The following is a 16998-nucleotide window of genomic DNA, read 5'->3' on the forward strand; positions in this document are numbered from 1 at the left end:
AGCAGAACGCTATCTACGAGAAGGAGGTTGGGGGAAAGAGAGATGGATTGGTTGAAAGAAAGAAGAGAGAGAAGAAGACAACAAGTCTCCGTACAGGGTTGGAATGCAGCACAGTGAAGAAGTCAGGGCTGGTGAGGAACTTTGCGCTGGGGGACTGAAGCAGCAGGGTAAGGCGAGACCTGGAACTGGACTGAGCCACACTGTTGTCCCTACGCAGCTCTGCAACACACACACACACACACACACACACGCACAGCACGCACACACAGAGTCAGAAAAAAAATACACAAATCAAGGCCAGGACAAATCCAGGACATGCTTTACAGACCACACAGAGCAGAATGCAGTGCAGTGAGAGGATTACCTGGGATGGAGGGGTGCGTGTCAGTCTCGTCTGGCGGCAGCTCATTGGCTGGCTGTTCCTCTGCTCGGCTGTCATTGGTTATCGTCCTACGTATACTTTGATACCTGCAAAGGTGTGTGTATGTGTGTGTTGATTACCACAGTGACAGTAATAGGAAAGTAATGCTAACCATATGGTATCTGTCTTTGTGTGTGTGTGTGTGTGTGTGTGTGTGTGTGTGTGTGTGTGTGTGTGTGTGTGTTCTGACCTGCGATTCAGCTGCTCCATCTGCTGTATGGAGCTGGACCTCTGGAGGGTCTGCGGAGCAGGGGGAGCGGTGGGACGCTGCCAAGTTGTGGTTCTGTTCACGTGGTCCACGTAAAAGATCCGACCGTGGCTGTCAATACGAGCCTCCCAGTCTGGCGCGCGCGCGCGCGCGCACACACACACACACACACACACACACACACACACACACACACACATTGACAGAAGTAAGAACACAATTGTAAGGCCATGCTGATGAGGACAATGCAGAGGTTTGGTATCTAAACAAACAAATGTATAATCGATTTTATTCATCTGTTGGCTTGTCAGTAATGGTAAGAATTTCTGCAAAGGTGCAAAGGAATGAACACCCTCTGAAAAGACGAAGAATGGATTCTTTTGAACAGGCACAAAGCGTGATTATACTACCAGTCTTTCTTCCCTGAAAGTGATCTAAAATACTTCACAGTTTGAGTTATGAAATCATTTTGACTGTCAGTGTAACGAGGAGTCAGTGGAGAGGAACTGACAGGACAACAAAACTACTTCAGTTAAGATGAACAAACATATCCAAAATGCAAAACTGACTTTGACCTGGAGCATAATTTACTTTTGTCTAAGCAAACAATAGTAAATCACACAGAATATTGGAAAGGTGATGAAGTAACTCTTGTTCAGTACACTTTTGGGCAACACTTGTTTGGAAGCAATTATAAAGAATTGATAAATGGTTGTAAATGGTATGTATAAATAAAAGTGTTTATTAATCAGTTTGTCAAAAAACTCCTCCTGTGAAGTAACAGTAAAAGAATGATAGCTAGAATTCCTGTTTTGTAACTATTCATTTGCTGTATTAAGTTAATTACATGTATTTATTACACTTATATTAAGTAATACTTTTTTGATTAATAAAATGTTTAAACATATTCACTCTCATGACAACTGAGCAAACTCCATCTATTAATTAAAGCGGCGAGATGTGGCTGAAAGCTCCAGAAGAAATTCAGCAAGTGAACATTCAGTTAAGAAAATAAATAATTCAGAGGTCTTTGTGGGATTTGCACACATTTATAAAAATATTTAAACGTGCCTGTGACTGATCTGTACATATTTATTATAACACACTGTGCGGATTTGTTCATGTGTGCAATTACATAACATTAAATAAGATTACAGCTGTGTAAATCAGTAACTGTTAATCATTCATTCATTGATGTTTCATGGGAGAATTATGATTGTTGATTAACACATTACACAAATAATAAATGTTCTTATAACTTACAACTGTGTTACTGTAGCTTGGTGCGAACAAAGCGTAGGATAGGAGACTTTTTCTGAGGTTTGTGATGTAGTGATCAACACCTTTCCCCGGAGTTTAAATCATAACTTACTGCAAACACACATACGCGCGCACACACACACACAAACACACTCACTAGGTGGTAGCGGCTCGTCCACTCTCTGGTAACGACTGATGTCATGGCGGACAGATGGCAGCGAGCGAACAGACTGGTGGCCATTGGCCTGAGCTGTGGCACCTACACACACACACACACACACACACACACAAACACACACACACACACGCAGACACACACACAATATCTGATGTCATCAAAACTGCAAAACATTTTTGCATCACTTTAAATATGAGGCAGAAATGTCTCCTATGTGCTGTATGTCAGTGAATGTATTTTCATAGAACTCCTTCTCCGCAAAACTTCACGACCTTCCAAGCGTGAGCTCAGATCCTACAGCATCTCCCCTCAAGCGCAGCACTGTTACCTGCTATCATCTAAAACTGTCAAAAAGGTTAAATAAGCACAACTGTTCTCTCTGTAATCCAGCAGCTGCAGGAAACGTGTTCTCATCTGGATAATGCTCCAGTCGTTTATTAATGCTGCCTGATCACTCTCAAATCCTCTGGCAGAGAGAGAGAGAGAGATGTCGTTGCAGATTTTGCATGGGAATGTTCCTCTTATGTCGGATTTGTGGCAGAATACAATACATACTAGTGGTGGAATCAGTTTGTTTTAATAATAACAAACATAGTCTGAGAAAAAAAGAAGATGAAATAGATAAAAAGTAAAGTAACATATTAAAAGCTTAGGGAAATGAACTGCTTATTCTAGTTGGCCTGTCAATTTCGTCATTAATCTGCTCCTGTTCAATTCAATACAACTCAGTTTTATTTATATAGCAGCAAATCCTTCCAAAATTATCTCAGGGCTCTTTCAATGTAGAGCAGGTCTAGATGGTACTCTTTATAAGTCTGTTAGACGAGATCACAGCCTGAGTTACAAAGAAGTGGCTGCAAGCACTGCTCCAGGAGACAGGAAAATATAGACGTGAAAATTGAATGATTAATACCCTTGATTCTCTCAATAACAACCATTAAGGAGACCTTATGTAAAGCAATTAACCTCCCCTGCTCCAATGGAGCTGCTCAGTTGCACCTGATAGAGGACTAAAGCCTCACAGGACGTAACAATGTGTGGAAATGTGTTGCTATATAGATGAAAAAATAAATGTGTTTTCCCATGTACATAAAACTAAATTAATCTCTAGGGCGATAAGAATTTCTTTTCAGTTATTGTTTATTGGAATAATAAATAAATCCATCCCAGCCTTGAATCTCACTTGTGTCTCTCTCCGCACCCGGTGTCCCGTTCTGATTCTCTCTGGCCCCGCACACCTCCTGGTTTTGGGACACGCCTCCGGAGGCCTGCATGGGCCGCCTCCTCCACACCTTCCCTACCACCTGCTCCTCCTGCCTGTTCCCGCCGCTGGCTCTCGCTCCTGTAATTAACAAGACTTTAGGAGTTCATGTATGTTATTCAACAACGAAGCAGACAAAAGCAGCGCAATGAGATACCGCCGCCTGCGCGTGGCTCTGGCAGCCATATTATATATTTACATAAAGTTCTATGGTCTATTAAACACCAAATCATTTTTTCATATCAAGGAAAGTGAAATAAAACATTGTTCCCAGGGGAAAAAAAAATGTATCAAGGATTAAAATCCAGTCAGTTTGTGCAAATAAAGTTAAATCAAAAGCTACATATGTTCATTGCATATTTTTCACCTATTTTCTACATTCATACATGTCATTTAAACAGATCTGTTGACAGCTCTCTCTCTCTCTCTCTCTCTCTCTCTCTCTCTCTCTCTCTCATTAACAAAAACAATTTACACTCACCATTTTCAGAAGTCCCTCCTCCTTGGTCAGCTATGTTGCTGCTGGTAGGAGCAGCTGCTGCTACTGGCCCGTTTGCCTCACTGCTCGATGACTCCGCCCCTTCCTCCTCTGCCTTCGGAGCCACTTCCTTTCTCATCTCCACCTCCTAAGGAGAGGGGAAAAAAATAAGCTCCTCCCACCTGGCATCCAAGAATCTAGCTTTTAGTCACCAAAACTACAGATGTTCACCTGAATGGGTGAAAGTGGACCAAGTGAGGGATTGCAGGGCACTTCCTGGTTTGCACCCGTCCGGCTGCTCTGCTCCTGACAGGTACACTCCCCCACAGACTCCCCCAGCCCAGTTGCTGCACCTGCCTCTGCCGCTGATGCCTGAGATGAGCAGGAAGGCGTGGAGGTTTCTCCAGTGGCATGTACAGCCTCAGTTGATGCTCCAGCAATCTCTCCGGTCCCAGCTGCAGTCTCAACAGCCGCTGATGTTCCTGCTTGTGTTCGGACTCCAGCTGCACCTTCTGCAGATCCAGGTTCAGCCCCTGCAGGCTCAGTTCCAGGCTGAGCGCTGGCAGAGGAACCTGCCTCTGTTGTGGCCCCGCTTCCAGGCCAAGTCCTTTCTCCAGTTTGCCCGTGTGGATCCCCTGTTGAATCCTTTTTTCCCTGTGGAGACTCAGATGTAGCTAATCTCCTTGGTAAGGCTAATTCTGTGCTCTCCTCCTGTGATTGCTCCCTGTGCTGCCCTGCTGTCTCCTCATCCTCATCTGAGTCTATGTGCAGCATGGCGTTGAGCCGCGTGTCCGTTGGAAAGCTAGAGCGGAGTTTCGGCGATGGTCCCTCCTGAGGTCGGTCCTCAGGGCTCCTGGGAGCCTCGATGGCATCCAGGTAGTCGTTGAGTGACACCTGCCGGTGGGTGTGGCCGCCCAGAGCCACAGGAAGCAGATCCTCCTCTCCCATCTGCCCAGGCTCCCGCCACACGCTGTCATCGCCATAGTAACAAGCACCGTTGACTAACAGGGAGCCCTCGTCGGAGCCCGTGGGAGAAGGTCCGCATGTGACGCGTGAGGACAGGGATGGGTGAGGGAGGTCTTCGTCGTCCGAGGGACTGCCAGGGTCACCGTTCACTGCGCCACCCAAGATGCCTCTTTCTGCACCTGGGGAGGTTTCTGAGAAAAAGAAAACAAACAAAACAAAATCTTTGAAACTTTATTTAAAAAATAAACAACCTTCAAGTAATGTAATGCAGCATTTATATCATGCACGTCATATACAGCATGCAATACAAGAGAGGACATGTTTTATAGTATTAGAGTTTTCTAGACCTTCAGGCCAAATTAAGGTCTAGTACTGAAACGTTACCAAGCTTATAAATTTAAAGTTAGACAGTGTGCAGGAGTTTCTTTGCAGCTTTTGACCTACTCATCCACTGCACCTGTTTCATGTTCTAGATGTGAAAGGTAATTTTCTGTTCTGAGCAAGGACTATAAAGTACCTCATTACAATTATTGAGTACCATGCCCAACACTGGTTGTAGTTGCAAAGAGGGGGCCTTATTAATGCCTATACATTTAGAATGAGATGTCATTAAAGTACTGTGTAGGTGTCCCAGTACTTTTGTCTATATATTGTATATCAGCCAATCGACTGCCCTGCTATCCAAATATCAGCATCGGCCACTGGAAAACCCCTATCTGTCAATCGCTAGTTTTTACCGCAGGGGCTAGGGTTTGAATCTAACACAAGGCTCATTTGTCTGTCTCTGTTTGACTGCATGATCAAAAATTAAGGCTCCCACTCAGGGGCTCATATTCATGGTACATCACCCCAAAATGTATGATGTACAAACCTTCTTGTCCGGTGGTGGTGATATCCACTCTGAACAGAAGCTGCCCGCTCACATGGTCCGTAGGCAGACGACGGCACAGGCTGTAGCTGACTGGCTGATCTCTGCATGCACACAGACCCAACACAGATTAGATACGACCCGTAATGAGAGCATCTTTCAATACTAGAAGATGCATTATCAGAGAATACACAGACGCACCAGACAAAAAGAAACACATTTTCTTGTAATACAAGGTGCACCGCTTTCCTTCCGGTGCTCTAACCTGAATTCAGCCGCCAGCTAAACTCTCTTCAGAAATGACACTTAAGAATAAAGATGTAGCATCTAAGCTCCAAGTTTAATGTGAGACTCAAAGGAGCACACTGGAATGAAGCTGTGCAAACAATCAGAGTGGCTTCAGATACACTTTCACTCAAGTGAACTCTATGAGACATGTGCCATTAATACAGAACTCTTAACTTCCAGATCCCAATAATTTACAGTAACCAAGTGTGCACTAGGGGGGGCTAATTCATATAACAGTTAAATAAGCCTGGAAGGCAGAATAGTACATAGGCAGACTCTATGTAGGACTGCATACTCCTTGACAGAGTATCCACACCCCAACACCAATCAGCATAATATTATGACCACCTGTCTAATATTGTGAGGTCCTAATTTTGCCGCCAAAACAGTCCTGACCCTTTGAGGCATGGACCCCACTCCACCTCTGTTTGCTGTGCTATCTGGCGTGACGTTAGCAGCAGATCCTTAAGTTCTGTAAGTTGCGAGGTGGGGCCTCCATGGATTGGACTTGTTTGTCTAGCACATCCCACAGATGCTCGATTGGATTGAGATCTGGAGAATTTGGAAGCCAAGTCAACACCTTGAACTTGTTCAGAAAGAGGCCACTGCCATCAGGAAAAAACGCTTCCATGAAAGGATGCACATGGTCTGCAACAGTGCTTAGGTAGGTGGCACGTGTCAAGAGTAGCATCCACATGAAAGGCAGGATCCAAGGTTTCCCAGCAGAACATTGCCCAAAGCATCACACTGCCTCCTCCGGCTTGCTTTCTTCCCATAGTGCATCCTGGTGCCATGAGTTCCCCAGGTAAGCAACACACACACACACATCCGGCCATCCAGGTGTAAAAGAAAATGTGGTTCATCAGACCAGGCAGTGGACAGGGGTCAGCATGGGCTGACTGGTCTGTGGCTGTGCAGTGTTATTCACTTCACCTGTCAGTGGTCATAATGTTATGGCTGATCATGTACATTAGAACAGTTTACTATTCATATGCAATGAGCTTGTGAATTCAGTGCTGTTTGCCCCACTACCTACTGGCATAAACTTTCACACACAATATACATCATGGTTCACTAGAGTACATGATGTCCTCAGTTGTTGGTCAATATCAAATCAATGCCCGAACAATGAGCTGATTGTCTCATATTGACTGAACTATATTGAGTGCTGAAGGTCAGGTTTGTGTGCATCATCAGATGTTCTCTCTCTCAGTGCTTTTTAGAAGTAAGTGGGAGCTGCAGTGTATTTCAAAACCTCGACCTTTCAGAGATATGAGATGTGAATGGTATGTGTACGTGGACTCACTCAGCTGTCGGCCCCTCTAGAAGTCTCTGCACAGGGATGATCAGCTGACCCAGAAACCGCTTGATGATAGGACGGCTTTTGGCAAACTTATCCTTCACCTCGATCTCCAACACGTCAGTCATCAGAGCCACAAAGGTGTATTTCTACAGGAACAACAGTACAAAGTATAGTTATATTTTCACCTGCTGTATTACACTACTGTAAATGTGGTTTATTTATTTATTATTACTCATTCGAAATAGTGAATTGAACTGAAAAACAGAAATATCCAACCCACGGTTAGAACTCTCATTCAAAACCTGGTTTAAACTGGCTATGTCCTTTGGGCCCAATAAGCCCTATTCACTGATCTGCTCTGCGGCCTATATTCCAAACAAGCTGGAAGCAAATTTCAAAACATGGCAGGAGTGAGGTCTGAATATTTTGAGTTTTTTGAGAAATCCTCACTTGAAAGCTTCTGAGATTTCAGGGAATAATATGGCTTGGCAAGTCAGGATTTCTTTAGTTTCTTACAGCCGAGACATCACACTGCTAAAACATTTAATAGAGAAAATCTTAAAAAAACAAGATCCATATCTGGTATAGTAAGAGTTTTGAATTCAGCATTCAGAGCTGACCTAGGTCTCTAAACTAAACTATACAAGGGCCTTCAAGAGCTCAGTAGGTGAAGACATCCTACGAAAGTGGGAAAGCACAGAAAACTTTGTAATAGCAGTGGAGGAGTGGGAAAACATCAACCATAAGCATTGGAAATCAACCAATTCACTGTTCTTGGAAAGAGTTTAATTGGAAAAATATGGACAGATACACTAGCACTTTAACAGTCCGAGGTGGGGCAGAAAGCAAGCTGGAGAGGCTGAGCAAATCATAACCACGTGTTCTGGGAATGCTCTGGATTTAAAGCTACTGGAAGACAATCAGAGATCGCATGTAAAAAGTTTTAAATTTTACTGACTGACTGACTTTAGTTTTCAGGTCTCATACTTGGTGTAAGATCTCACCACAGCTTTTTGGCTTTTCTAAAGCATACATATTTAGAATAATACTGGTCACCAGTAAAAAAATCCTTAAATCCTTTTTAATCCTTAAAAAAACAAGTTTGGTCTCTCTATTTTTATAATCCAAGCTCTTGTCTTGGGAAAAGGGGATCACGGTCATTGTATAAGCACAATAATTCACTCTGAGATTATTAGAAAATCATGTACTTCATCACCTATCATTCTAATATATCGGGGCAGCACATTGTGCAATAAACACTTATTTAATTTGTTTTTGGAAGCGTTCCACAGTGTGTGCATTTTTACAGGGATGTGTGTTAGTGCTGACCTCCCCATGCCACACAGGGTTAATGGTGTTGGCTATGATGGAGGAGCGTCTCTCCTGGCCGTGGTGGGTGAAGTTGGGGAGGCCGCTCCTCTTCCCGGGGTGGATGGACATCTTCAGATAGGGGTCAGGGTTGAAGAACATGCCCTTCTTCAGGCCCACCGCCCGGATGTCTTGAGTAAAGAGCACACATTCATCAGCATAAAGGTTTATTTTTCAATTCAATTCAATTAGGCTTTATTGGCATGAATGTAAAACAACAATATTGCCAAATCTACAAATAAAATACAAAAGAACAACTACATGACACTTCCACTAAATCATCGCTCTCACCTGATAGGGTGAAGCTGACTAGTTTCCGACAATGCTCAGTCCCTGATTGGTCTTCCACTTGGCCTTCACTGCGTACCTAATAAGAAAACAACCAATAGGAGAGCAGTGAGTGGATCCCTTACCATCTCCGTTTTTTGAGTGAACTGGCTTCAACCCAAGAGAAAAAAAAACCAGAGTTGGATGAAAAGTTAAAAGGAGGAATCATCCGAGAGGGAAAGAAATAATGGTCTGAGAGTTCTGATTCAAGCTGACTGCTTTTCATTTTACTGACTCAACTGGAGCAAACGTCTCTCCGCCAGACATCCACCACCAACTCTGGCTGCATCCCTGCCATCTCAAAATTATTTCCAGGTTCTGTCCTAGCTGAGATGAGCCCAGAATATGTTACCCAATAAATTTTTGGGGTTAAGAGGCAGATGACACAGCTGCAGTGATCTGTGAGAAAAAGGAAAGACTTAAGAAGATTATCTTCTTAAAACCACCTGTGCTGAACTGGTCCCTGATGCGTGCCTTTATTCACTGTGTTAGCGGAGGTCGAAGGAGGAGATCTGCAGCTGATAACCAGGGCCGAGTGTCTCCGAATCCTTCAGAGGATTTCCAATGAAAGTCAAACTAAGACGCTTCTGCATCACAAAGTAGGACTTTTTATTATTATTATAGTATACCTAGTTATTTGTAAAGGTTCCTGCACTGACTTTCAGTAGCACAACTAAGAATCCAGGTAGAAAGCGTTGCACTGCTGTTTTGCAACAGCCGATAAGTAGAATCCATGATGGCGTACTGTAGATTTCTGACAGATGTGCTTGGAAATATTTGGTAAAATTCTAAATGTAGAAAATAGCACTACTTTTTATGTGTAGCCTTCATGATAATCCATCCAATAGTTGTTAAGATATTCCAGTCTGGACCCAAGTGCAGAACCCACATTGCCACTTGTGTGGTGCATTATTTGTAATTATGTGTATGCAAATTAAAACAGTTGATCGTTTGACTCAGCTATTTGACATATCCTTGTCAGCAAGACTCAATCACATTGTTTTAAACTGCCCATAATAATAGCTGCATCTTGCATGTAGGCTTTTTCGCAATGATAAACCCTCTGTGTGCTGCAAAACATGTAATAGTCTACTTTAATAATAACTTTATTGTTATTTATACTTTAAGTCTCCTGTGTGTACACTATATGGACAAAAGTACTGGGACACCTACACATTTCTTTTATGACATCCCCTTGTAAATCCATAGGCATTTATATAAAGTTGGTCCCCCTTTTCCAGCTATCCAACAGCTTCCACTCTTCTGGGAAGGCACTCTACAAGAGTTTGTCTGTGGGAATATTTGCCTGTTCTGGATGTTGGATGAGAGGGCCTGGCTCACAATCTCTGTTCTAGTTCATCCCAACTCGAGCTAGTACTATGCAGTGGAAAAAGGTGTTGGATAGGGTCAAGGTCAGGGCTCTGTGCGGGCCACCCAAGTTCTTCCACAACAAACTGGAAAAAACATTTCTTTATGGAGCTGGATTTGTGCACGGGGGCATTGTTGTACTGAAACAGGAAAAGGCCAAACACAAACTGTTATTGTCTAAAAGTGTACGCTGTAGCATTAAGATTTCCCTTACAAAGACCACACCATGACAACAACATAAACACATCTCTCACATATTATAACTCCACTATAGTTTTAAATAAATAAGTCACTCTGGGAGTGTTTGGCCAGTTAGGACGGATTTCTTGCTCTGAAATGCTTAATAAATATGGTCCTTGATCACTGGGCTCTGGAAGCCAATAAGACGGCAGGATTAAGGATGTGACTGCTTAAGAAAGAAAGTGAGAGAAATCGAGCCGAGGGCAGAAGAGAAAGAAAGGACTGAATAATGGAGTAGAAAGAGAAAAGAGTGGATGGTGAAAGATTTAAGGTGGAGGAACGACTGTAGGGAGCAGAGGGACTAACATACCAGTACTCCAGGGTTCTTGACGGTGATACAAGGTGTCGTTGCTCTTAATGCTCCACTTACACCATGATAGTATTTAAAGCAGATCTTAGTCTCTGCTGTGGAGAGAAGACAGACAGAAACGATGACATCACTATGAACTCACCATTGGTTTTTCCCCCAGATATGACAAAGCTCAATATCCAGTGACGTCATTATACAACTGTTTTCACAGGCTGAGTACCTCTTTGTGACAATTAAAGTGACGCTCATCTGTAAAAGCAGTGGAAAGCCCCTTTAGCAACACATAATGTAATTAAGACAAGCACAGGACCCGTGAAGTCCACTCACGCTCCATGAAGTAGGGTCCCGGCTCCAGTCTCCACACGATCTGTCCTCTCTGGGTACCGTTCACACCGCGATTCTTGGAGTCCCACACGTTTGCCACACTGGTCTCATCTGTGAAGCGCACACACACACCTTTGCATTCAAAACCTGTTCCTCTGTGTTTCTGTTGGATCCAAACAGTTACACTTGGATCCAAACAGTTGTAAGATATAAACAGTTAATAGCACAAATGGCAGACATTGTAAAAAATTAAATTTAATAAAATAAATTAACAGATCAGAACAGTCAGAAAGGTCACACACTACAACAACAGCTATTGAGCTACTGACTCACCTAATGAGCCAGAATTATGTACAGACACCTCGCAAGAGATGATTTATGTAAAACAGAGTACAGAAAGTTGTAAGTTACGGTTTCTTAGACATAATTCGGATTCAAGATTAGAAGGAAACATGAGAGATAAAAGCACCACAACTATGAAACTCCTATGAAAAGACTTAGAATGACCTTTCTCCTCTTCTAATTATAACGGCAGTGCATTTTGTTTAGTAAAATGTTAAGTAATTGTTTAATTTAATTTGGGCCTAATCATTCTCATTTTGCATTTAATTTTACATTAAAAATCAAATTTATGTCTTTTTATATTGCCTTGTGTTTCTTTTATGTATTTTCTTAATGTCTTTTTTAAGTTTCTCATTTAAGCTCTTTAAAATACCTTGTTGTTTTGAAGATGCTATACACATTCTTATGCAGAATATGCAACAAAACTAATAAAAATTCAACAGTTAATAATGGCTTCTGTTCTCTGGAGAATTAGTCATTTGAGCGCCATAACATTGTGAAAATATTATACCTCATACACTAACACACTTCAGTAAGATGTAATACCTCACTGATACAGCTGGATTTAACAGTATTATCCCCTCAAAAGTAATTAAGTCCATCAATCACTGTCAAGGCGCCAATCACTGATTTGGTCCGTCTCAGTCTCCGGTAACATGGGCTTTTGACCTTTACTGTAGATTGACACACAATCTGAAGTATGTTACAAGTCAAATATACTCTAAGTATCAAAACTAAACATATTCATTATTGTTATGAAGCATTTTAATGTTGTCAAGCTAATGTTAACTATACAGTTTAGGGTTATCTGCAAACCTCCCAATCTTATAAAGACATGTTGGTCTATGATTGAGTCCAAGTCCTTATTGTGATCCTTAAGTTTAAGCGAAAGAAAAACTTGTCTCACTGAATAATATTCCAACCTGTTGTAGAAATTTGTTTGTGTAGCTTGAAACAAGAAAGAATAGGCCTTTTTAACAGAGTAGGAAAAAAATGCTTACCGGTACACTCTTACGGACCAGAGCCATTGTTAATGTTATTAGTAACAACTGCCCTTTAACTACTATGACAAGTACCCCCATATATAATCAATAATAAGGAACTACTTCAAACAAGTTGATTTGCATTGAAAATAGGCTGTTCTTTTTCCTTATTGGTTTTACATGCAGTCCATCTAAAACACACTCCTGATGATATTAAGTTAAAGTATTCATGTGTGGAGTCGTTGATTAAACTACGGGCTTTTTTAAAGGACTTGTTTTGTATTAAGCTATGCAAGGGATCTTTGTGTTTTGCCAATCCTTTTAAAGCTGAGGTTAACGACACCTTGCAAAGAGGTGTAAACTAGCAAAGAAATGAAAAAGTTAAAATACTTTCACTAAAAGGAAGTATAAAATGTTGTCAATATTTTCCGATCTACTCCAAAGGAGTTGAGTTTATGTAGGCAGCTGCTGGGCCTTTTTAATAGTAACATCTGTATTTTCAATAAACCTCAATCTGTCATCAAACAGTTCCTAAGTATTACTAGGTTGATTTCAACACAAACGATTTTAAGGAATCAGTTACTAATGGACTTCATGCTTTGTATGTTTTGTCTACACCATGGGAATGAATCATATTTTAGAAGTGGATTGTGTGTTTTCTATATAAAAAAGTGATAATAGCAAAATGTGCTTATGTAGAAGTACTTGTGACTTGTAACTGACATTTTATTCTATATGACAGACTGTCAATACTGAAATATAAGCAGTATTTTACTGTTGTAGCTGCTTGTGGTAGCGCTAGTTTGAACTACTTTATATTTGGTTAGCTAGTTTAGTCCAGTGTAGGGCTGACCCCAAATGGACGAAGATTCGATGCTTCGATGGGCGGAGCCTGGTTCGACTGTCAATCTCACTGTCAAAGCTTCGCAGTGAAACAAGGATCATGCCATTTAGGCGATGTGGGGGTGCTCAATGTCTGATTTTACACAGAACTACCAGTTTTCTCCCAATATGTTAATATACAGCCTATTACAATACACATTTCAATGTTTAATGCTGTAAATAAAAAAGTAAAAATAATAAAACTTTAAATAAATGTTTTTAAAAGAGTGTAAATAAATCCAAAATTGTAACCCTAACCCTGGGTTGTCATGTGTAGTGAAATAAGAGGAACACTTGCTGAAGAGACAGAGCCCCAGCTTCACTGGTGTTGTGCCGAGTTTTATTGTTTTTAAATAGCTACTTAAAATAAACACGCAAGGAACCGCGACGTACATGCAGTTGTCGGCAGCAGGGAATGCACTCAAAAGTTTGTACAAGACCGGTGAATGGCAGGCAAGAGAGAAAGAGAAGGGTCAACAATAAGCGTCAGTTTAGCTGGAAATTTACAGTGTAAGTTGAATGAAAAGAGACAGCAGCACTGCAGCTTCTCAAGATTAAAGCAGAGCCACCATGTGTTACCACCCCAAGCTCATCACGCACAAAAACACACATGATTCGACTATCAGTCGACTATAGGCAGGACTTGATGATTCTGATTCGACAATGTAAACCCTTAATCGGGGGCAGCTCTAGTCCAGTGGGTCCAAACTCGGGGTCGGCCCGTCTAAAGGTACACAGTATAAATCTGAGGATTCGTGAGGTGATTAATGATTTATTTTATGGACTTCAGAGGGAGGTTTAGAGAGAAAATGTTTAAATGTCTATGAATTTTATTGTGTGTATCATCCACTAAATATAAACTGTGATATTGTGGCATGAACACACCTCATCTTCTTACTTCTGAGATTCACAGAAGAAGCAATTTTTGCATAACATGAACATTCCTGAAATAGCAGGAAACCCTTCTCCATTCTCAGTGCCACCACCAGGCCACTATGCAATCCATGATACCACACTGCCACGGAAATACTTTCCTTCATTTTGGTCTCAGTTTAAATTGTTTGGATAGTTTTGGGGGATTTTACATGAGAAGTGTTGGGTGTTGCATTGATAAACCACCAGGGAGGTTACTGGTTCCTGAGGAAAACTCTGTTCTCAGGTCATAAACCACCCGGTCTATGCCTGCTGAGCCATCAAACATTTATGTATTTGTCCTGTGACAAATGGCCCACGTCCCAATGGATCACTGCTGATGTCTGTCAGACACACACACACACACACACACACACACACACATACACACACACAAGTCTGACCTGATAACCCTGCAATCATTCAAACCTTCTACAGGTATGACACACACACACAAAGCCGTATACACACACACACACACACACACACACACACACACACACAGGTCAGACAGCAGGGTGACGTTATGGAGCTCAGGCTTCAGGGGAGCATGGCCGACAGCCAGACTGGAAACAGGGCTTGGCCCTGGGGAGTCAGAAATCCAGAAATCCCCCTGCCTGGTCAATACTACCGAAGGGCTGCAGAAAGGTTGGGCGGATGGAGAGATCACCTTTCACCGGCTTTCTGCTGGTGAGTAATTCACTGGCTGCTAAAAGCTGCTCTTTCACACCTGAGCCTGAGAACTACAGGGCATCACTGAGCAGACACAGGCAGGCTTTTTCCTCACATTAAACTCAAGCTACCATCTCTCAATGAGTACTAGCAATACTGGCCAGGGTAAAAATATATGTGGATCGATGTTATTAGGCAGAGGAAGAATAACACTTGTATATACTTATTGTATCACATATATTCAATGTTTTTTTGGTACAAATTTTGAGAGAAAATTTAGTATTCTGTCATACCCGTCATATCCACAGTTTCTAGTTTTGTGTTGGAAGAAAAAAAGGTTTATTGGAGAGTAACCTGAATTTGTTGGGAAGGCAGGGAGGGTTGCCTTTAACACAGGTTCAGCATCATATAGCCCCTAGAGTTTTATTAAGAATCTAGAAGTTATAAATACAAATATAATAATAATATTTTATAATCAAGGGGAGGGTTAAAAGAAACTATTAGCAATGCTGCTTTGTTTAAAAAGTGAAAGGTTCAAGTATTTTCTTTCAGACCCTTAAAATGTCCTCTTATGATGAAGGAAGCTCGGAATACACTTCCAAATAAATAGAAAATGCTATTTGCGATGCTGACAATGTACTAGAATCCCTTAAGAAATGTGAAAAAAAAAACATGAGTAGATGGCATATTTTTAATCTGTACAATTTCAAATATTCACACAGATTTTCATAGTATTGCTTTGGGACAAACAGGTTACACTTCACTTCACACCCTCTGTCATTCGCAAGTACATCATACTAGGATGAGGAGGACGCAATTAAAATTATGCTGTTTGTGTGAGAAAGAGAGACAGCGAAATATGAGGAGAAACATATTGCTCTTAAATGCAATTGACGCTGACTCAGCATCACTTTACATCAGGATACCCTACTACCTTTCTCTTGCCATCTTTTTCTTACACACACACACACACACACACACACACACACACACAATCCATTAGCCAGTTAATGTAGCAGCAGTGGGGCTGATGTAATGCTCTAACCTTGGCGAGATGAGTTTCAAGTTGCAGCCTCTTCAGTACAGCTATCATATCACTATCCTACAGCAATTTTTATCAGACCACCAGACATACAGGAGGACAGACAGGCAGGAAGACAAAACGAGAATGCCAATGACAATGAGCAAGTAAGAATACAACACAACGGAGGCCCACTGGAGAACTAGCTGTGCACAGTAAATATCTGAAACAACAAACACCTACAAACTTGCTATGCATTTGTTTTTTAGTAAAATGAAATGTCTGAAAAGGCAGATTTGTGTTTGAGGTACTGTGACACAGTAAAACATTGGGCCCATCACACCTAGATAACAAACTTCAAGTTCAGTGTTGACTTTGTAAGATTACAGACAACAATTCTAGCTTCTACCAGACAAATTAATGGCAAGATTGCAGTGGTTCCCCGAACAGCAACTGTCCAATCATAGTTTAGCAACTGTAACTAGGTATGCAGTAAGAGTTTGGAGGATAGTGTCTAAAAAAGAAGTTCTAGCCGTGACAAAACCAAAAACACAAGTGTGAAAGCATGAGGGATGGATTAAACAGTTTTCTTAGACAGCTGGGATGTAATAAGTGAACAGAAATGAAGAATGTCTATCAAATTATATTAAAGTCAGGGAAGGCAGTAGGATATTAAAGAACACCTATAGGCTTCAAAAATAAATTGCATTAAATATTCAATAAGAATAGAGCAAACAACCTCGACCTTCCTCTGTATAGCCTCACAAGAATTAACCAGAAAAGAGGATAAAACAATTAAACAAAAATTACCAACAAAAAGTCTATGGACACCACAGCGGGTGCAACAAGCTTCACACACACACACACACACACACACACACACACACACACACACACACACACACACACACACACACACACACACACCACACACACACACACACACACACACACACACACACACACACACACACACACACACACACACACACACACACCTACCTATGATGCAAGGCAA

At 41.6% G+C, this 16998-nt stretch overlaps 1 protein-coding gene across 2 annotated transcripts in view; it reads right to left on the minus strand.

Annotated features, from left to right (window-relative positions):
- LOC119900865 (E3 ubiquitin-protein ligase HECW2-like) overlaps positions 1-16998 on the minus strand; it is a 44774-nt gene that overhangs the window by 13278 nt on the left and 14498 nt on the right. The window contains exons 3-15 of one of the 2 annotated variants that reach the window (XM_038716153.1): positions 11172-11279; positions 10845-10939; positions 8891-8966; positions 8561-8730; positions 7235-7377; positions 5644-5744; positions 4038-4963; positions 3810-3954; positions 3251-3409; positions 2047-2148; positions 612-762; positions 365-468; positions 95-219 (exon numbers count right to left, since the gene is read on the minus strand). In XM_038716153.1, the coding sequence (XP_038572081.1) occupies positions 95-219; positions 365-468; positions 612-762; positions 2047-2148; positions 3251-3409; positions 3810-3954; positions 4038-4963; positions 5644-5744; positions 7235-7377; positions 8561-8730; positions 8891-8966; positions 10845-10939; positions 11172-11279 (2405 nt within the window). The remainder of the gene's footprint in view (positions 1-94; positions 220-364; positions 469-611; positions 763-2046; positions 2149-3250; positions 3410-3809; positions 3955-4037; positions 4964-5643; positions 5745-7234; positions 7378-8560; positions 8731-8890; positions 8967-10844; positions 10940-11171; positions 11280-16998) is intronic. The other variant, XM_038716163.1, reaches the window with a different exon arrangement.

Source organism: Micropterus salmoides, unplaced genomic scaffold (genome assembly GCF_014851395.1).
Source record: "Micropterus salmoides isolate LMB-PRFRI ecotype aquatic unplaced genomic scaffold, ASM1485139v1 Ms_hic_scaffold_1, whole genome shotgun sequence".
Taxonomy (NCBI): domain Eukaryota; kingdom Metazoa; phylum Chordata; class Actinopteri; order Centrarchiformes; family Centrarchidae; genus Micropterus; species Micropterus salmoides.